Below are 17,861 nucleotides of genomic sequence, written 5' to 3'. Positions count from 1 at the left end.
CTATATTGATAGGAATAACAAAAACATTCCGCTCTTTGTCTCAAATTCACATTAATAAAAGATACTACACAACATGACCATCCAAGCTCCATATTGACGCTATTTCTGACGTAGAACATGAATGCATTTACCCTCGGGCGATACTCGTCTTTTTTGATAATAAATGCAAAAAGCTTGAAACGACGTCGGTGACAAAAATAACATTTAGATCAATTTCAGGTTTACCCTCGCCTTTGTATTCGTACTGACATAATGGGTATTGTTTTCTCGTTAATATGCGAATGTGATCGTACATTGATTACAAGCCTGTCTTGTTCCCATTTTCAGTAAGTGACTCGACGAAATGGAATTCACAGCCGCATACAATTGACATTGTGATTAATTTTGATATTAGGGATGCCTTTCCATATTGAGCAGCGAACAAAATTGGTCAGTCTGCTGCTTTATCAATTGTGTATGTGTCAATTCTGCGCCGATCTGCTTTTAAAAGTGACAATATTCCGATATGTTAATACATTATTTTCCACAAGAAAATATCGTGTATGTCGTCTATAAACGCATTCATGTACCCTGTACAATAAAACGCGCAAATGTATAAGCAATATTGTAGGATGAATTTGATTCGTTGATACCTAAAATACGTATGGATACGTACGTATATCGAATGGTGAATTTGGATCTGTTGGAATGTTGTGTGTTTCAGATTCTGAATGTTTAAAAAAATATGGTTGGAGACATATATTTATATTTCATTTACGCCCCAACAAATCCTTTATTTTTTCACTCAATTTCCCTTTGACTGGAATGACGGAATCAATGGATGGTTCTATTTCGCTCATAAAGAACCACTCACGTCAAACTCGAACTTTTATGACCCACGTTTTGTTTTATATCTCACAATTTTACCTCAATCCATAAACGTCGTTAGGTGTGAAGTTTGTCTATTATAGGAGATTTGGCTAACAGGAAGCATCGACTGTAGCTCATATCAACGAAAACGCGCCATCACTCATTCGATTTGTGCAACTCCCACCATTGAGGCGGACTGGCCGTTGCGTCATGTTGTCGCCATGGGAACGCCTCTTAAACCACCAATCACCGAGGTTGTACTGTGGAGACGGCGACAGCGCTGTAATTTATGTATGTTGAATTCCAGATCGGATAAACACGCAGAGAGCAGCCAGAGCAAGCTAACAGGTAGACACCAAAACACGGAAACGTGCAAGATAGGTAAGACAATCGCCGATAAAGGAGTTTAACTACCGCCGCCACTGCTGCCGTCGTCGCCACCGCCGGAAATAAAGTGATATTATTACAAAATGAAGACGGCAGCGATGCAGATACTTGGGGTGAGTATTTAAAGTTCCATGAACGTAATATGAAAAATATAACATTCAACAAAATGTTGATTACAACTTCGCACGACTGATGTCTCGATAGAAAAATGTATATTTCATGCTACATTTCGGAGGGTCATGTAAACATGATATGCGAGCCGCCTCGAGTGTTAAAGAGAGTTATGTTATGTTATTGATAGTGTTGTAAACGGCAAAAGTCAAATATACGAACGCTTATAGGCGTGTAATTGCAGTATGAGTATTTAACGAGGGGTTTATGCAACGCAGCAAACACGCAACACGCTATTATGATCATCCTTTCGGCAGAAATAACATTTTGAATTTAAAAAAATCGGGTGAATGGTTATGCAGCACAATATAGTAGCATCGAGCTTTCCATTTTTTTTTTGACACTTTGATATTCACTATTTCAGTCGTTGCAAACTATTGTGATAATTTTGAAATCATCATATATGTTTACGACAACATTTCTAATAACCTGTTAAATGATGTTGAGCGCACAGTGATATAATAAGTCTGGAATAATATCTGGTTGATTGGAGTGTGTCTCCTTTGACATGTGCTTGAAACGATGTGAACATAGGCATTGAAGTAACACAATGATTGCCGCTAGGAGAGCAGTTGTATGATTATGTGGTGAGTCTAAAACTAACTACTACCACCACCGCATCGTCACGGTATTGAAGTATCATCACGCCAGTACACTGGTTGCGCTACATATAGGTGTTTCAGTCGTTCGTAATTATGTGATTTGCATATCCGCGAAACAAGCGTTTGTCAATATCGAACAATTAATTGCCTACAGGTGTTTTCATTGCAAGTGAGTAATTGCAAAGTATTTCCAGAAGGGGTATTCATTTTAGGATTTGAATTTCGAATGACTCTCATGTGTCTATAAATATTTTCTATATTACAATAAGTTTAGATTGCTTCCTCGGGACATCTCAATTATTAACGATAGCGTTTTATTCAGTGCTTCACTTAATAACATGTTAAGCGTTTCTTCATTCGTGAACATTTCACCCAATACATCCCTGCTGTTGTTGTTGTTATTATTGATAATATTTGAAACATTATATTATCGTATAGGACTCCATATGACGCGATTCCAACTGATAAATAATTAATAATATTGCTTTTTTTTAACGAATTGTGTGTTTTTCCTTTTCGGGTGGAAAATCATCGAGGTGCTGTTAGATATCACGTAATGTAAATAGTGCTACAGTTTTCTCTTCACGAAATTCCAATACGCTATAGTGTCATTTTATATAAACGAGGACGACGACTACGGACAGTCTATACTATGATTAGCTCCGCTCGACGAAGTCGACAGCGGGGCTAAAAATATCTTATAATTAAATCACGAGGAAATTGAATGAGTTTGGTGCAATGGTTTTTTAGTCTTGCTTTAACCATAGAGAGTACTTAGAGAAAAAAATATTCTGTCAGGTCCGATGTTTTGACAGGTGTAAGTAATACTATTACGATGCAAGATAAATCAGCAAATCACAAACATAAGAATTTCAACCTAGCGTAAAACTAAAAGGTTTGACTGCGACAGCGATCCGTATTTTGGTCACGTGAAATTTCCGTGTGATTATAGACGTCTGACGCAAGTAAAAAGCTACATATCACCTAGCAACTCACTGAGATTAGTACTTCGTAATCTTATTTTCAAAGGTTTGTCATAAATAAAGTTGTTCTCATGACGAATGGATCATGTTATTACCCACGTGACTGGCCGACTGCTTTGTCATGAACCCATTCAGTAAACGTTTACGTTATTTGCTACGCTGCAGCTTTTATACAATAATCAGGTGTAGCCCAACTAACCCGTCTTCTACCTGTTTCAGCAACTAATATTTTCCCATCGCAGACTTTGGAGGGGTGGTCATGTCCCGACGGGTCCTTACGAATAACTTTCTCTGCGATCAGCTTCTCTGGTAGATGCATCAGAAATTAATTTGGTGATTAGTTGTTCAGAAATTTCATGATGCGGATCTCCTCTCCGTTAAAAAAATACACTTCATTCATTTCTGTTACGCTTTCTATAATTGAGTATTGACTTCTTTATACGCTCCCCGTGGAAGGATTAGAAGCGATAACGCGATTTGTATAATTAAAATGTTATGTTTTGTAATACAGAATCTCCGTCGTCTTGGGAATAAGATGAAATGTAATCTTCTTAAGAAGCTTGCAGTGACGTTATGGTGAAATTGCTAGCACGGGATTAGCTCTGTTCGTAATTTTTTTTAAAAATGAATCTGAAAACTAATAACATGCGTTAATTAAAGATCAAATACCACTATAAACTTGTGACGTCAGATATATTATTGTATAGTTATTACTATCCATATTAATGTTTTTATGGCAAATGATAAACTACCCTACCCGGTAAATGCGCGTTCTTTATTTTATACTTCAAATTATCACATGTAAGCAGAATTGATAATCGAAGTGTTGTGGATTTGTATCAATGCTTCCAATTTTCCAAAAAAAATCTAATAATCAAGAATAATGTATTTATAGGAATCAGAAATACATTACTTAGGTACTAATTGCCAAGTAGTATTACACGAATTACTGTTCATGGGAACAGTTATAATATATTCATATTCCCACGTTATTGACACATTATAATTTAATCTGTTCGTCAAAACATGTTTTCAAAAGAACACAAATGAAGACTTTTCTCTATTCATCTATTGTGAAAAGGACAAATAGATATAGGAAAAATAACTTATAGACTCTAATTTATACTTACAACAGCAGAATACGTATCGATTTCTAGCGCTCAATATCACAGAGTAAGCCTGTGTCCTCTGGCGATTCTGGAGACCACTTAAAAGCAATCACTATAAACTGACAAATTTTCATTAACGTTAATTGTTTCATCATGTTGAAATTCAAGTTTATGATCGCTTAGATGAAAGAATATTAATTTTCGTCTTTTGTAAATCGAAATGCCAAAATTAAATCAATAACAAATGAGTAACTTATAATGAAATATGGAATTAATTGTAGCAAATAGATGTAGGAATATAGGATGAAAGTCACGTGAGTCAATCTAGTTTTATTACATTGCCTTTTTTCTGTCCGCCACAGGGTTTAATACTATGCCAAGGCGATCAGTGAAAGTAGAGTTCAGTTCGGTCCAATTTAATTCTATTCAACAGTTTATGTGCTATGACAATATCCGCATATAGCTGTAGTTTTTTTTCCCATTTCACGTTAATATGAACTCGTATGTAGACACTGTGGTGCTTACTATTTGTACGCATGATGTTTTTTTTTGAATGTTTAAGAATGTACACACAATTTCTTCTATGTAAAGTATAAATAGTATAGAAACATCTCAATTGAATTAGAACTGTTTGTTGTGTGTATGAGTACTATCAAAGGGTGTACATACCAACGCAAGGCCGTGTGACTGAATTTACAAGTCTGTAATAATTAAAAGGCGTGACAATAAATACTACGTAAAGGAATATATGCTTTAACACAAAATAATTCCAGTTTCAGAACCCCATTGACGTAATAGCTTGCAATATCATACCGAATACTAATTTGAATAAAAATGCTTAACTCTTTATCGCTCATCAAGCATTATATGGACACAATAATGTTTTCACGTTCAATATACATTGTATTACCAGTAAGGGAATACTCGCGTTGTGCTGTAAGGATTCAATTCAAATTGTACGGATTTTATTTTGAGCAGTGTGAATCTTTGATAATTTATGTTAGATCAATTTATCATGTCAATATTTAGTAGATGTATAAAGGGAATCGCATAATGCCATATCTGGTTAATGCGAGCACTAGCAATGTATACACGTTACCAATTAATATCTCGCGATGTCAGCATTGATCGGAAAAAAACGTCTCAGCCTGTTACCATTAACGAATCCCAAGCGGGCGTGCGTTTAAGTACTTGACTTGCCTTCCCCAGCATTACCAGCTGCTTGGCGTTTTGATAAATTTCTCTTCCGTTCAATGGGAACATAAGCCCACAACAAACGATAGTGGACAGCGTTGTCAAATCCGAATTCGAGATCATTCTAGACAAATGTACCGTAGAAAAAAAAAACATCCACAGTTTTGATACGCAACTATTTATACGACTATAGACAACTGATTCATCCATATATAACCAGAGAGAATACGTTAACAACAACATCAGGGAATATGTACGAAATCCGTGGTTTTGACTAACAATTACATATACCGTAGACCTTTGTTTATTTAGAATTGTGAACCGGTAGCATTTTCAAGATCGTTTATACAGACAAGCCTATAAAAATGTGAACATTTACGAGTGAGTGTTTGTCATTAGTAGATGTACATAACGTTTAGTGCATTCAACCGACAATGACAACGCATTACCACTGTACTGCCACTGTGTGTGGATTCTATGAGGTTATTACAATTCCAGTCTTCCTTTCATTGCGCAATTATCGTTGTTAATAATGCCTAAAATAAACGATATTGATTTTAGACTTACAGACGCCCCTAAGAGGACAGCAATGTTAAACAAATATGACGCATGGTGTTAAAGTTGTGCCTTAAAACTGTGTAAAACAATTCCATATTTGTACTTGAGAACCTCGGCAGTGAGATTATTTCATTCATCTTTCTTAATATTGCGTAAAAATTAATTGTATTGACTGCGATATAAAAAGACGTTGCAGAATAAAAGCGTGTGCTAACAGTTTTCCAAACACTTGAAACCACTTATTGGCATTATGACTATAAATCCATATGCCTTTCAACGCATTTTTTTGCCGTTGTTGTTAATAATTACGCCATATTATGCGTCATGTTTCGTTTTCCCAAAAACCTTGACGTGTCAACAAAATATACAGAATGTAATCTCAATAAATAATATTGCCACCAATGTGATTTGTTATACAAATAATCGTTGTATACTCAAAAACGCGTATACTCACAGGGTGAGTTGTTTATTGACGGCCAATTGATTAAAGAAATCATTCTCGTTCGCGATTATAGAAATCATTCTCGTTGGTAGAGATATATTCGTAGGCTTGCGTTTCGTTGACGCGCTGTCACAGGGTTATTGGCCGTGTATTGTTGATAACGCAGTCGGGCATTACTTACGGCTTTTGTGGTTCACTCATATTTCCTGGATCGTTGAAAAGCACAGAAGGATTCTATTTCTGACGCTAATGCAATTCGTATAGCCCCAAAATAATTACAGGGAATGAATGTACGTATTTATACATAAAAATATCAGATTGTATAACTGTGATATCTGAGGTTCGGGCTTATGCATTATCAACTAGTCACTACAGTTAGTTTTGAAGTCTTCTTTTCAGAACAGCGAGCGTAGCGTGGCTGAAGTGGCATAGTTGGTAGGCAGGCTTGCCGCTGAAATCCGATGCTGTAATTATCATATGGAGAATTACTTATAGCATGACTCATCGAACATTTTATTTTAGCTACATTGTTAGGGCAAAGATTCAAACTCGGTGTGCACACACCTGTAATATTTACATATTTATCATGTATCCGAACAATGCATGACATGTGTCGTGTATGCTACATCGTCATGGATACAGCCCAAAGGTTGTTACTTGCGCAACTAGAGTAAAAATGGGGAAATCAAATTATACACAATTTTGAACTGGAATCATTATCAAATAAGCGATACGATATGTCCAATCACACAAACAAATTTACACTGCACACCAATGCATCATGGTCGAATTAGTGAGATAATTATACAGAAAATCAGTAATGCAATGCAGTAATTTTGTTGAAGGTCGTGTCAGTTAATATCCCATGCGACCACTGTATAAATGGGTGTAATGTATAAGAACTACAGTGAACATAACATGCTAACACTGTCGTCGTAAGACCGTTATGATTATTGGGGGCTTGTCAAAGCTTAGGATTACGTTGTTAAAGCTTAGGTCGAGATACGTTGCTGGAATACAGGAACGGGCAACTTGTGTTACTCAGGTAGTTTGCATTTTCAACACGCTGCGTTTAAAAGGTCATTTTTGATCGACTGAAACTATATGATCAATTGTGATCAAACAAATCCCACGTTGTCGAATTAATGATTTATGATAACAAGCAAAGAATATGGATGACGTATCTTCAGGGTAATCTGAGAAGACGTCGTTTATGTTGTTTCTTATCTATACTTATAGTACTTATGGTGATTTTTTTCGTCATGGTGTCATTTTGGATGTATTGAATATCTATATTACATATACCGGGTGACAGATAAGACAAACAAATTAGTCATTTTCATGTCAAGTAAATCGAACTTAGTTTGTCTGGCCATATATATATCACCTATACATCTATGGGGGAATATGTGAGATTCAATCAAAATGGTAAGAGCGTTCTTATAACATGGTATTTCAGAAACAGAATATTGAGAGGAGGAATATTTTGAGAGATATGAGTGATTGAAAAACAGAGACGTATATTAATGTGATAGGTTTGTGCAGTTTGTATAATTGAACGAGAAGATCGTAAATCGTTTGTACATACGAGCATAAAAAATGTGAACTTTCAGTTTTTACGTGTTCTTGTATGGATCGATATCCAGTGATATTGCACAGATGTCAAATAACTCTGTTAAATCGTAGTACAAATAACGAATGATAACCATATTAGCTTATAATCGGATTTTATCGATTATTTTATATATTTTTGATACAAAATAAAGATAAGTGAGATACAGCTCCAATTGGTGATGCCAAATTCAATTTTCGCATATCCATTTATTCACCAACAAAGCGTGCACCTGTAACCATAGCAAAAAGTAAGGCGATTAGTTATATGAATGTATAAAATATCTATGTGCAGAATTCGCGTTTATTTAATTTGGATTATTTGTTGCTATGCACGACATGTCATCAAATTTCCAACGAATGGGCTTGCGATTGTGGTAATTGCTTATAATGGGACTCTATCTAATGGGCCCAGTTGGCACTGTATTCAGAGAAAATAACGTAATTTGTAATGAATATACGGAAATGTAACAACCATCCGGTGATTAAAATCCGTGATACGTCACAGATTGACCATTCTGGTTACAACAAACTATTTTGAAACATTATTCATCTTAAATGATGCACAATAACTTATATTTAGATAATGTCCCTGTTTTAGTTGAATGATAACCGACACTGTACTAGTATTTCATTCACACCTTCAGCTTGGCAACAAATGTTAATGTACGTATTACATACACGAATATACTTACGTGTTTATAGATTAATATTAATTTATACAATAAATGGTATATAGATAAAAGGTGTAAGCACGGGCATTACCTTACATGTTACGTCCATTGAGGGGGTCAGTAACCGTTGTACATTTTCAACAATAATGAGCACTCATATAACTGTAAAATAAAAAGCATAATGCGGTACATAATAATAAAAAGAAGAACTAATGGATTTGAAAAAATAAAATAAAATGGAAATGGCTGTTAGTCGTTCTATTACATGGTCACTGCATTTAACGCGAGAATGAAAATGTGCGGCGCAAATTATGTCGTCCGTAACCTCTGTTTACTGTCTCTACTCGCTCGTTGGTAAATTACATCACTATTGCGCTGTGGAACAACACGCGGTGCGATAAGGTGGCGTACAGCCACTGGCGATAACACGGCGACAGATTGTTTTCAAGACGTGTGTCATTGTAAACATCTACTCCAACTGATTGACAGATCTGTCAAGCTGGTGTATTATAATTTACCTGATTGCACTCCATTTACCTAGCGGAACGGCAATCAAGTATATGCACTTGTGGATTTGGTTTCAAATGAAGCATTGTGAAAGCCGTGGGTAATAAAAATCCAGTGTTACGGCTCATTCGAACGCTGCGGACTCTCCTGTATGTATGTTAAATAAAGCAGTTAGTACACGTGTGCTCGTATCCGGCGAAACACATACATGAATATGATTTGTTTTTCAAAACATTCATAGCTGAATCATTCACACCACGTGATTAGACATTGTTTAGTTTTCGCGCCGTGTCGTGTTCGACCCATGCGACATATACAACGTGTGTAAAACGTTGTTCGTGAGCACAAAATTACACACACACTTATGTGATGACATTTGGCGATGCAACGTATCTTAAATACCCACTAATCATAACCCTTTTATGGACAAACAAATTTTGTGATTTTTGTATCGATTCTCATTGTGCAATACACCCTGGATGTTCGTGTTATAAAGCGCACAATATTGAAAGTGTATCAAAAGCATAGATTGCGCAATATCAAATGAACTTTTCCATCTTATTAGCATTACTTTTAACTGTTTGAACCGGCTACTAAGAGGGTTGCTGTGGCCATAACAATTTATCAGACATCTATCAGACACACGGGGAGACTGGTACATTTAATTCCATCTGTCAAATCAGCCATGAACACGGTTTACTCACAAAGTGGGTAAATCCGATTCTAGTTGCTTTACCTAATTTTACAGAAGTGCTTTCAACGATCCTGGGCAAATTGATTTTTTGTCACGCAACTGCAAACTGAATATATTTCATTTATTATTCGGTCCTGCTGGCGCCTGGGAAGACATTCCTTGTATTGAATTAGACCCAGCACTCCTTGACAAGTATCGCGAAAGTCGCCAATGACTGTATGATTTATAGATTAAAGTTAGAGAAAAACTTTCATTTAGTTCGACATTTGCAAATATATGCAAACGGGCACAGCTCCCTGAATCGACTCGGAAATAATCACGATATGCATAAATCACAATGCCCGGTCTGTTACATAGTGATCTCGAAGAGCGATGCGTTCATCATCTAGACTACGTATGCAAACAAGTTTTAGGATTTGAATTCCCAAAGCACACATCATATACATCTTGCTATCATCTTGCGATGCTGACATGATATATGTGCAGCTATAATTTGTGGGCACACAGAGCAGAACAAAGTTGGGTTTGTCTCAACACATTAGTAATTATTCAAAGACCTACCACGAGTTGTAACAATATAGTACATTATGTAAAATTTAAAAAAGCCGCTTCACGCAAGGACAGACGTTGTAGAAAATGGCTCCTAGAATTTGTGTCCGTTTGCTTTGAAATTTCCGCACTGCGGTGTGGGTAGATGTAAGTACATGTATTAGTATAGCACCATGAATTCACCAGAAACAATATTTTACATATATGCACTGCATATTTAAACAAATTATTCAACAGATAAAAAGTTATTCCATAATAATAATAATAATTTTTGGGGCAATGTTTATCATTCATAATCATTCTCTCAATGTAATTGTATACAATGTCTATATACTATGATCACACATACCGTTCTAGGGATTTCTCTGTATTTACAAAATTACACATTCACCATTTAAGTACAAGTTGTAATATTATGCAAGGCTTTCGAAAGAAGAGATGTATGTATGTAAAATGCAAAAGAGATTTTTTGTACAGATTTCATTTTAGTAATACATGTACTTTCTTATAATGTAAAGTAAAACGGTTAATCGTCTATTTTGAATATAAAACTAGTTAGGTTTTCTGTTGTCGTAAAATATGTACACTGTAATAACACAGCGAACCAAGCTCATCGGATACATTTCAATCTATATTGTTTTCTCATTGACGTGTTGTGATGACGATAGATAGCTTAACATTTTGTTTTGTATCTAGGTGACTAGATGTCATGTGGCTGATCTAATTTACATGAATTGCACCTTGTACTACGACGAGGTGTCTCTTTTGATTGATTTGCTACAATTGAATATGCGACACAGTGGGGATATTGGTAGATATCCTGATTAATCTATGTACCGTGTTTCAGTTTGTGCGATCTTATTAAATTAATATATATCACATAAAAAATGAGCACGAATAAGTGTAAGTACAAATGACTTGAATTATATCAATGATTAAGACCTTGACCCTGTAACAAAACTCACAGCCTTCAGAAAAGCAACTTGAATAACTCGCTATAAACATTCATATGAAATTATCCAAGTCGCACTATCACAATTATAATCAAAGCTCACATTAGCGATCCAACTCCGAAATCAGAATACAGTTATTTTGTCTAGTTTGTCCATAACTAATTACACCCACTGCGAAAGTGTAATTATTCCTAATACTTCAATCAGAAAATAGTTTATTGATTTTTATTAGTGCACTAGTATTCCAGGGACAGTTGTCATTTTACCAAATGCAAAAATATCTCATTGTGTTGGGAATTCTAATATCTGTAGTTAGCCATCTAGTATTGTGATAAAACAGCAATTATTCCAGCATGTCCTTAGTTTGAAGTCATTTATTCTCCAACTTCGATTCAGAGCAATTTGATGTTCTCTATTGAGGAGTTAAAAACCTCATTAGGCACCATGAAGAGAGCTTGTTTCCAATGATTTTTGAAAGACACGATGCAGCCTTGAATGACGACACAATGGCAGGTTGTGCCCATTCTGTCAGGTTTGAAGTAGGTGTATGAAACGGAGAAATGCCATGCCCTCTAGTATAATTAACCTTATCTTTTGTGGAGAAACCTCGTCTTAACATGGAACTGTGACACACAGGTTTGTCGTTCTGAAACACGTAACCTGCAGCTACGGCTAATTAGGAAATGTGCTTATGTTAATTTCCATTGTACATTGCCCTCTATCCTCGGGGCGGAGCTACGTCACTGAACGTTCTATGTTGCTAAGGCGCGCATCACTGTACCATGTGTTTATATGGGGACTGCGCGAGCTGCTGTGGAATGCCGGTCGAAGTGCCGGTAAAAATAGCTAAACTCAAGAAAACAACACAAACTCAACTGAAGTAATCCTGAACCAAATTTATATATGTTACACACGCAGGGGTAATGTTGTTACACTGTTCAGGGGAGTCTCAACAACCATCCCAAAGTATCGTTATCTGAGAGTTTTCGGCCTTTGTTTTCACCGTGGTTGTTGCCAGGCGGTGGAAATGCCCGGATGTCCGCCCCGAGAATACTTTGCTGCCTACTGTTTTTGACGTTAATATATCACAGTTGGTCACGTATTTCGAGAAGATTGTATATTTTTGTAATCGTGATATCCGATTCTCGGGACCAGATTAACCGACGGTTTGATTTACATACCAGATAAAGATTGTTAGTCAAAAAAAACTTTGACCGAGATCTCGTTGAGGGCGAGAGAGCAACGATACTTGTTTTGTTTTTTTCTCATCAGAAAAGTATTACGTGAAAAGTGTTCATCTGGGCCACTGTTTCATTGATCTATGGTATCATGGAACAGTGGACGAGATAACGCGAGAAAATGGAACATTCTCGCTTCCAACGAGATATCGACGGCCATTTGCGTCTGATACCAATTATTGCTATGTTTGTGTTTATTTAAATTCTTGGTATGAATATATATTTGCGTTTACATATACAATACATACTTTGATTTTAGGAGGCATGAAAATTAAAACTATTCACACAATACCACAGTTAAAAATGGAATAACCGATTATATAATCTTATAAATTCATCATATGAACTATTTTTGTGTTAGAAACAAAATATTTGGAATAGGGCTATCTTTAAAGTGACAAAATATAATGGAGTATATATTTTCGAGTTGTTGAATGCAGCTCGTTCGTATAAGATGATTGTTCATTACATGTAAAGTAATGAATGTCCCATTAAATTACATGATTACATCGACGCACAGATATAGATCAACTGAAACGCAAGGTCATCTAACAGGAACTGTTGTTCAACGAACGAAAAAACTAAACACATCATAATACGGGACGCGGTGCGAACGGTGATAGATTCAGAGAGAGAAAACGCGAGATTCTACTATAAGGTCGCATCAGGACACAGGAATGATATATACATTCTTAGTGCATCTTGGGATTGCACAGGCAATGTGCATGATAATAAGCGTGCCAAGCTATTGGCGAATACTAATAGTCACCTAGCTACATTAGAAGGCGGTGAACAACGTCAAAAAATAGTACGTGTATAGTCGTTTATTTCTAGCGGAAGAGAGTTCATTACTGCCGTCGAAACGGAAAAGTCTCATTAAAGTCAAAAAATCGACCTAGTGAAAAAAAAACTATTCAACATAGAGCGGCTATTGATGCGACGACCTGCGTAAACCATGTTTGCATTTAGCAAGAGTAAAACGATGAATAAAAAAGTAGGTCTGTGACAAATTTAAGTTTCTTAAATGTGATTGTATTTCAACTGCCAATTTCAAGTCATTATGGTTCAATTTCCCGCGTCGTTAGAAGCTCCGCTTCACTTAGCTCGCTAATAGACTGACAAGTCAACGATTTCACGCATACTTTAGCAGGGTCATACGGAAAATAACAAACAACGTAGGGGGTGGTATGTGGTTGGTTACAACGACTGCTTACATGTAAGCATGGAAGGTACTAGTACCTTTCATGGTGTAAGTACGATTCAGTGGGTGCATAACTGACCATTCATCTTTACACACATGGTAAACATTTGAACGGTAAACAAACAAAACACACACACTATTCAAAATTAGAAACGTGTAAGCCACTAATGTTAAATAAATATATTAATTACAAAATATTGTTCCAAAATTATATATTTCTACGTCGTCTTATCATAAATGGTTGAAGGTTGTACTATTACAAAGATCATACCACATTGGATGAACAGTACCACACCATCCATATTATTGGCATATGTTCACCCTGGAACACTTCATTTTATTACCTGGGTAGGTGTGGCACCAAGCCATCGAAGGTGTGACAATATCTGTACCGAGGAGGATACATAATATATAGACATATTTGTTGTGAATACTAGCGTTGTGTTCGGGGAACTTGGCTGATAACACTTACACGTAGAGATACCAGATTCGACCCAAATGAATACACATTAGTTCATTACAGATAGTCCAGCTTTATTCATCCAAGCCGTCAGCTGAGGTCACGCTGGGGTCACACTGAGGTCACGTTGAGGTCATGTTGAGGTCACGCTGAGGTTACGCCTCGCTGGCCCCTTCCCTCCTTCTTTTTTACAAAATCTTACAAACTCTATCATAAAATACGTGTCAGAGTAAACATGCGATCAGCCAATTGCTGAAGTCGCTACGATCACGTGATTGTCAGGGATGTGTCTCACGGTTAAAGCTTTGCAAAGTTGCCAGTACTAAGTACAATTAGTAAGCAATCTATTTATCAAATCCCTATATATATATATAATATATCTATAATGTCTACCCTAAACAATACTGCAACCTCGTGTGAACTGAATGTGAGTACGTGATGTCATTAATAATATATTTATACCAAAAACAATGTTTATAACCCATGTATCAAATAAACTATATATACACATATTGTTCTTATAATATATAATGTGAAATCTTTGATCTTTTGCTGGAATGAAGGGTGCTACCGAACCCTACAAATTTCAGATATATCTATATTTATTCAAAGTACAATTTGATAGCCCACATATTAAAAATAGATTCCTATACATAAATTACTTATAATTCGAAAAGTACATACAAAACATTGCATATAATCATATAGCTCAATATTTATAACGAGAATGAGTTTATATATACATATAGACTCAAGCACGCCGACCATCACGTTTTAACACTCTCGTGTTGTGACGTATGTTACATATATAGTCCAGTAAATGAAGGCATGTTTGCATATGCATCAAATACATAAGAGAGTTTCCTCGTAGTTACAAACTAATAAGACTTTTAAAGGGTGGTAGTCGTCACGCTGCGCATGTGCGACATTTGTGTTGATAAACATTGATTTTCTCACAATCCAATGCGATCTTCTAATTGAAATCACAAGTATGAGGTTTGACCTGGGCGCGACTTGCGCTGATTACCGCCGGTGACTCCTTCGATACCTTCCAACCACCTAAAAAATATTTTAGTTTGTACTCGTTGATCTGCGCAACAGTCGTCATCTTTGTTTATATGAGACCCATATATCTCGCGCATGCGTGCCGTGACGACTACCGCCCTTTAAGCAAATGGACGACGCGATCTTGTTGAAGAGAATCGCAAGACAATTTTCGACCCTCAAATAGTGTTTCATTTTCTTTTTCAACATCGCATTTACTGTTCTTTTGTTCCTATAACCATGGTAGTTGTTACATTGTTTGTTTACAGGCATTTCGAACGCACATGGCACGCCGACCACCGCGTTTTTGACACTCCCGTCTTGTGAAGTGTGTTGCATAAACTATTTGAAAAAATGGGGCTTTGATTTATCAAATTTGAAAACGTAATCATAGTACCGAACACGTGGAAATATAAGTAGTTTACATTTTATTACACTATAAAAACACATCTGCTACACTCAAATACTCTTTTTGTGTGTGTTTGTCGCAAACATGTCAAATTGTACAAGTACTTGGTTGTCGTGATAACAAATAACAATTACATTTTCTACAAAACCATATATACATAGAATTGTTAAAAATATTAACAGTTATTTTATACAAACAATACATGTATTGTTATTTGTTAATTTAGCTACCATGGACGTGACAACCAGTCATAAAAGAAGATTAAAGATACAAAAATTAGTTTCGTTAAAGAAACACACACACTCGTGGCATATAGCTATCATCAAACACTAATACCAACGGCAGTCCTGCAAACACAAGTGTTTTTTCACCTTTATAGTTTGCACGAATGGGCGTTTATGTTGTGCGTTAGCCACGACAGTCGCGTACATAGAACTATTAGATATATAATTTTTAGAAAATTGTCATATAGGTATATGCGTATGAATATACTATTATATATCGTTATATACATGGAATTTGTATTATTATTACTGCTGAGCAAGTGATATTAAAAGTATATTATTATTTTATTTGTGTGTGCCGCCATAGAGCGTTTCCGGCATGAGCAAGGTATATGCAAAGACAAATTGTTTTAATATATTAATTAATTGTGTAAAGTGCGAGTATCTGCAGTATTAACATTCCAACGCCACGCCCGTGTCAGGACAAATGTGTCTACGATAATTGGCAGCAATATTGAAGAGCGATGCAGAATAATGTTGTATGACTCGGGCACAAACAACAATAACGCCGACCACACTGTCATCAAAGTGTCTCTAGGTCAGCCCGGTTAACAACATCATCAACAACAATTATTATAATCAATGGAAATCGGTTACAGTTCATCAAATGCCAATTATGCTAGTTAACATTATTGGGGTGATTCAGCTGCTGTAGACAGTAGTTGCCTTATCTGTTTTTTTCCAGTAGCATATGAGGCAGGTAATTTAATATGCAAATTACCGAACTCTTTTGTTTATTTCAGATTCTGTTAGCTGCTTGTATACTATTCAAGGAAACAATGGCGACTGGTAATTTCGATCCGATCAACACGAGTAAGTTTTCTTTTCGTATCTAACATGTCTTAGTTGGTGTATCCATCTGTGCTTGTGTGATTAATATATGTTAATATATGTTCTCGTTCATATAAATGTACTGTTGTTGTTTTTGTGCTGTACGTTCATATGATTATGATTTATAACTCTATATATTCTAAATCGTGCAGCTAAAGTTGAATTGCATCATGTTTCAGTTTGTTCCGAGACTCCAATTAAGGACCATTTTCACTACTGGGATTTCACTGGCAAAGTTGATCCGATGACGCCCCAAAATTCTTGTGACTTGGGTCCAAACAATGCAATCTATGAAGAAATTGAAATTGCTGTGGGTATTTTGGGATTGGGACTCAAAGAAGGCTCATTGAAAAAAAGTGGAAATAATATCGTTGAGCTTGTAGATACATTCCCATCGAGTCCTCATCGAATGAACAACAAGTACTGTGCGCTGAATCTCCAAAACGACTATGTTGACTTTGGTGCGTTTCAAACAGAATGCTTCGGCAACATTGCGTTGTGCACTTCCGGTCTCACTGTCGCTATTTGGTTAAAGATAAACTTGACGGAGAACCCCGATACTGGAAGTGCGAACTACGTTCTCAACACCGGTACCCATGACCCAGCCGGCCGAGGATTTAGTGTTTCGCTCGACTACACTCCTGACCCGAAGCTTATTATTGAAGCTCTGCCCGAACTCGACACTAATAATTTAAAACATTTGAAGTACGAAGTGGCATTCCCGGACAATGAGTGGTTTCAATTGACTTGTGTGTACGATGCTGGCTCCAAAGCTATGACTATTTATATAAATGGTGTACAGGCTACAGCAGACGATAATATGTTTGTGGAGGCCAAAGTGACAATGGATCCAGCAATTGGCGGTACGGTATAAAATATGTTGTTATAAATTAACCATGCACCTCGCTGAACGCCACACTTTTTCCTGTCACAGTGTTGGTGCAACATTTTGCAAATCTGTATGTATTTTTATGTATATGTGTTAATTTCGGTCATAATTTGAACTGGTGTTCTGGAAATGCAGTTGTCGTGAAATGAGCAGAACTGTCGCTACACACTGCCTTTGCAAAAATAATCATGCATTTAATTTATGTTAATATATTCAAAACGC

At 36.3% G+C, this 17,861-nt stretch overlaps 1 protein-coding gene and 1 long non-coding RNA gene across 2 annotated transcripts in view; one reads left to right on the top strand and one right to left on the bottom strand.

Annotated features, from left to right (window-relative positions):
* The first annotated feature begins 1,162 nt into the window (after positions 1-1,162).
* The window catches only part of LOC102809973 (uncharacterized), a 49,715-nt gene continuing 33,016 nt past the window's right edge, over positions 1,163-17,861 (top strand). The window contains exons 1-3 of the mRNA XM_085493047.1: positions 1,163-1,349; positions 16,663-16,732; positions 16,930-17,613. Coding sequence (XP_085349173.1) covers positions 1,320-1,349; positions 16,663-16,732; positions 16,930-17,613 — 784 coding nt within the window. The 5' untranslated portion in view covers positions 1,163-1,319. The remainder of the gene's footprint in view (positions 1,350-16,662; positions 16,733-16,929; positions 17,614-17,861) is intronic.
* Positions 8,006-8,702, bottom strand: LOC146731995 (uncharacterized). The gene is made up of 2 exons (XR_014926972.1): positions 8,672-8,702; positions 8,006-8,139 (listed from the first exon to the last, which is right to left on the bottom strand). It is a non-coding gene; the product is annotated as an uncharacterized LOC146731995 (long non-coding RNA).

The sequence above is a fragment of the Saccoglossus kowalevskii genome, chromosome 18 (genome assembly GCF_978046115.1).
Source record: "Saccoglossus kowalevskii chromosome 18, keSacKowa6.1, whole genome shotgun sequence".
NCBI classification, from domain to species: domain Eukaryota; kingdom Metazoa; phylum Hemichordata; class Enteropneusta; family Harrimaniidae; genus Saccoglossus; species Saccoglossus kowalevskii.
The sequence above is the reverse complement of the archived record's forward strand: the minus strand, read 5'-3'. Positions and strand labels throughout refer to the sequence as shown.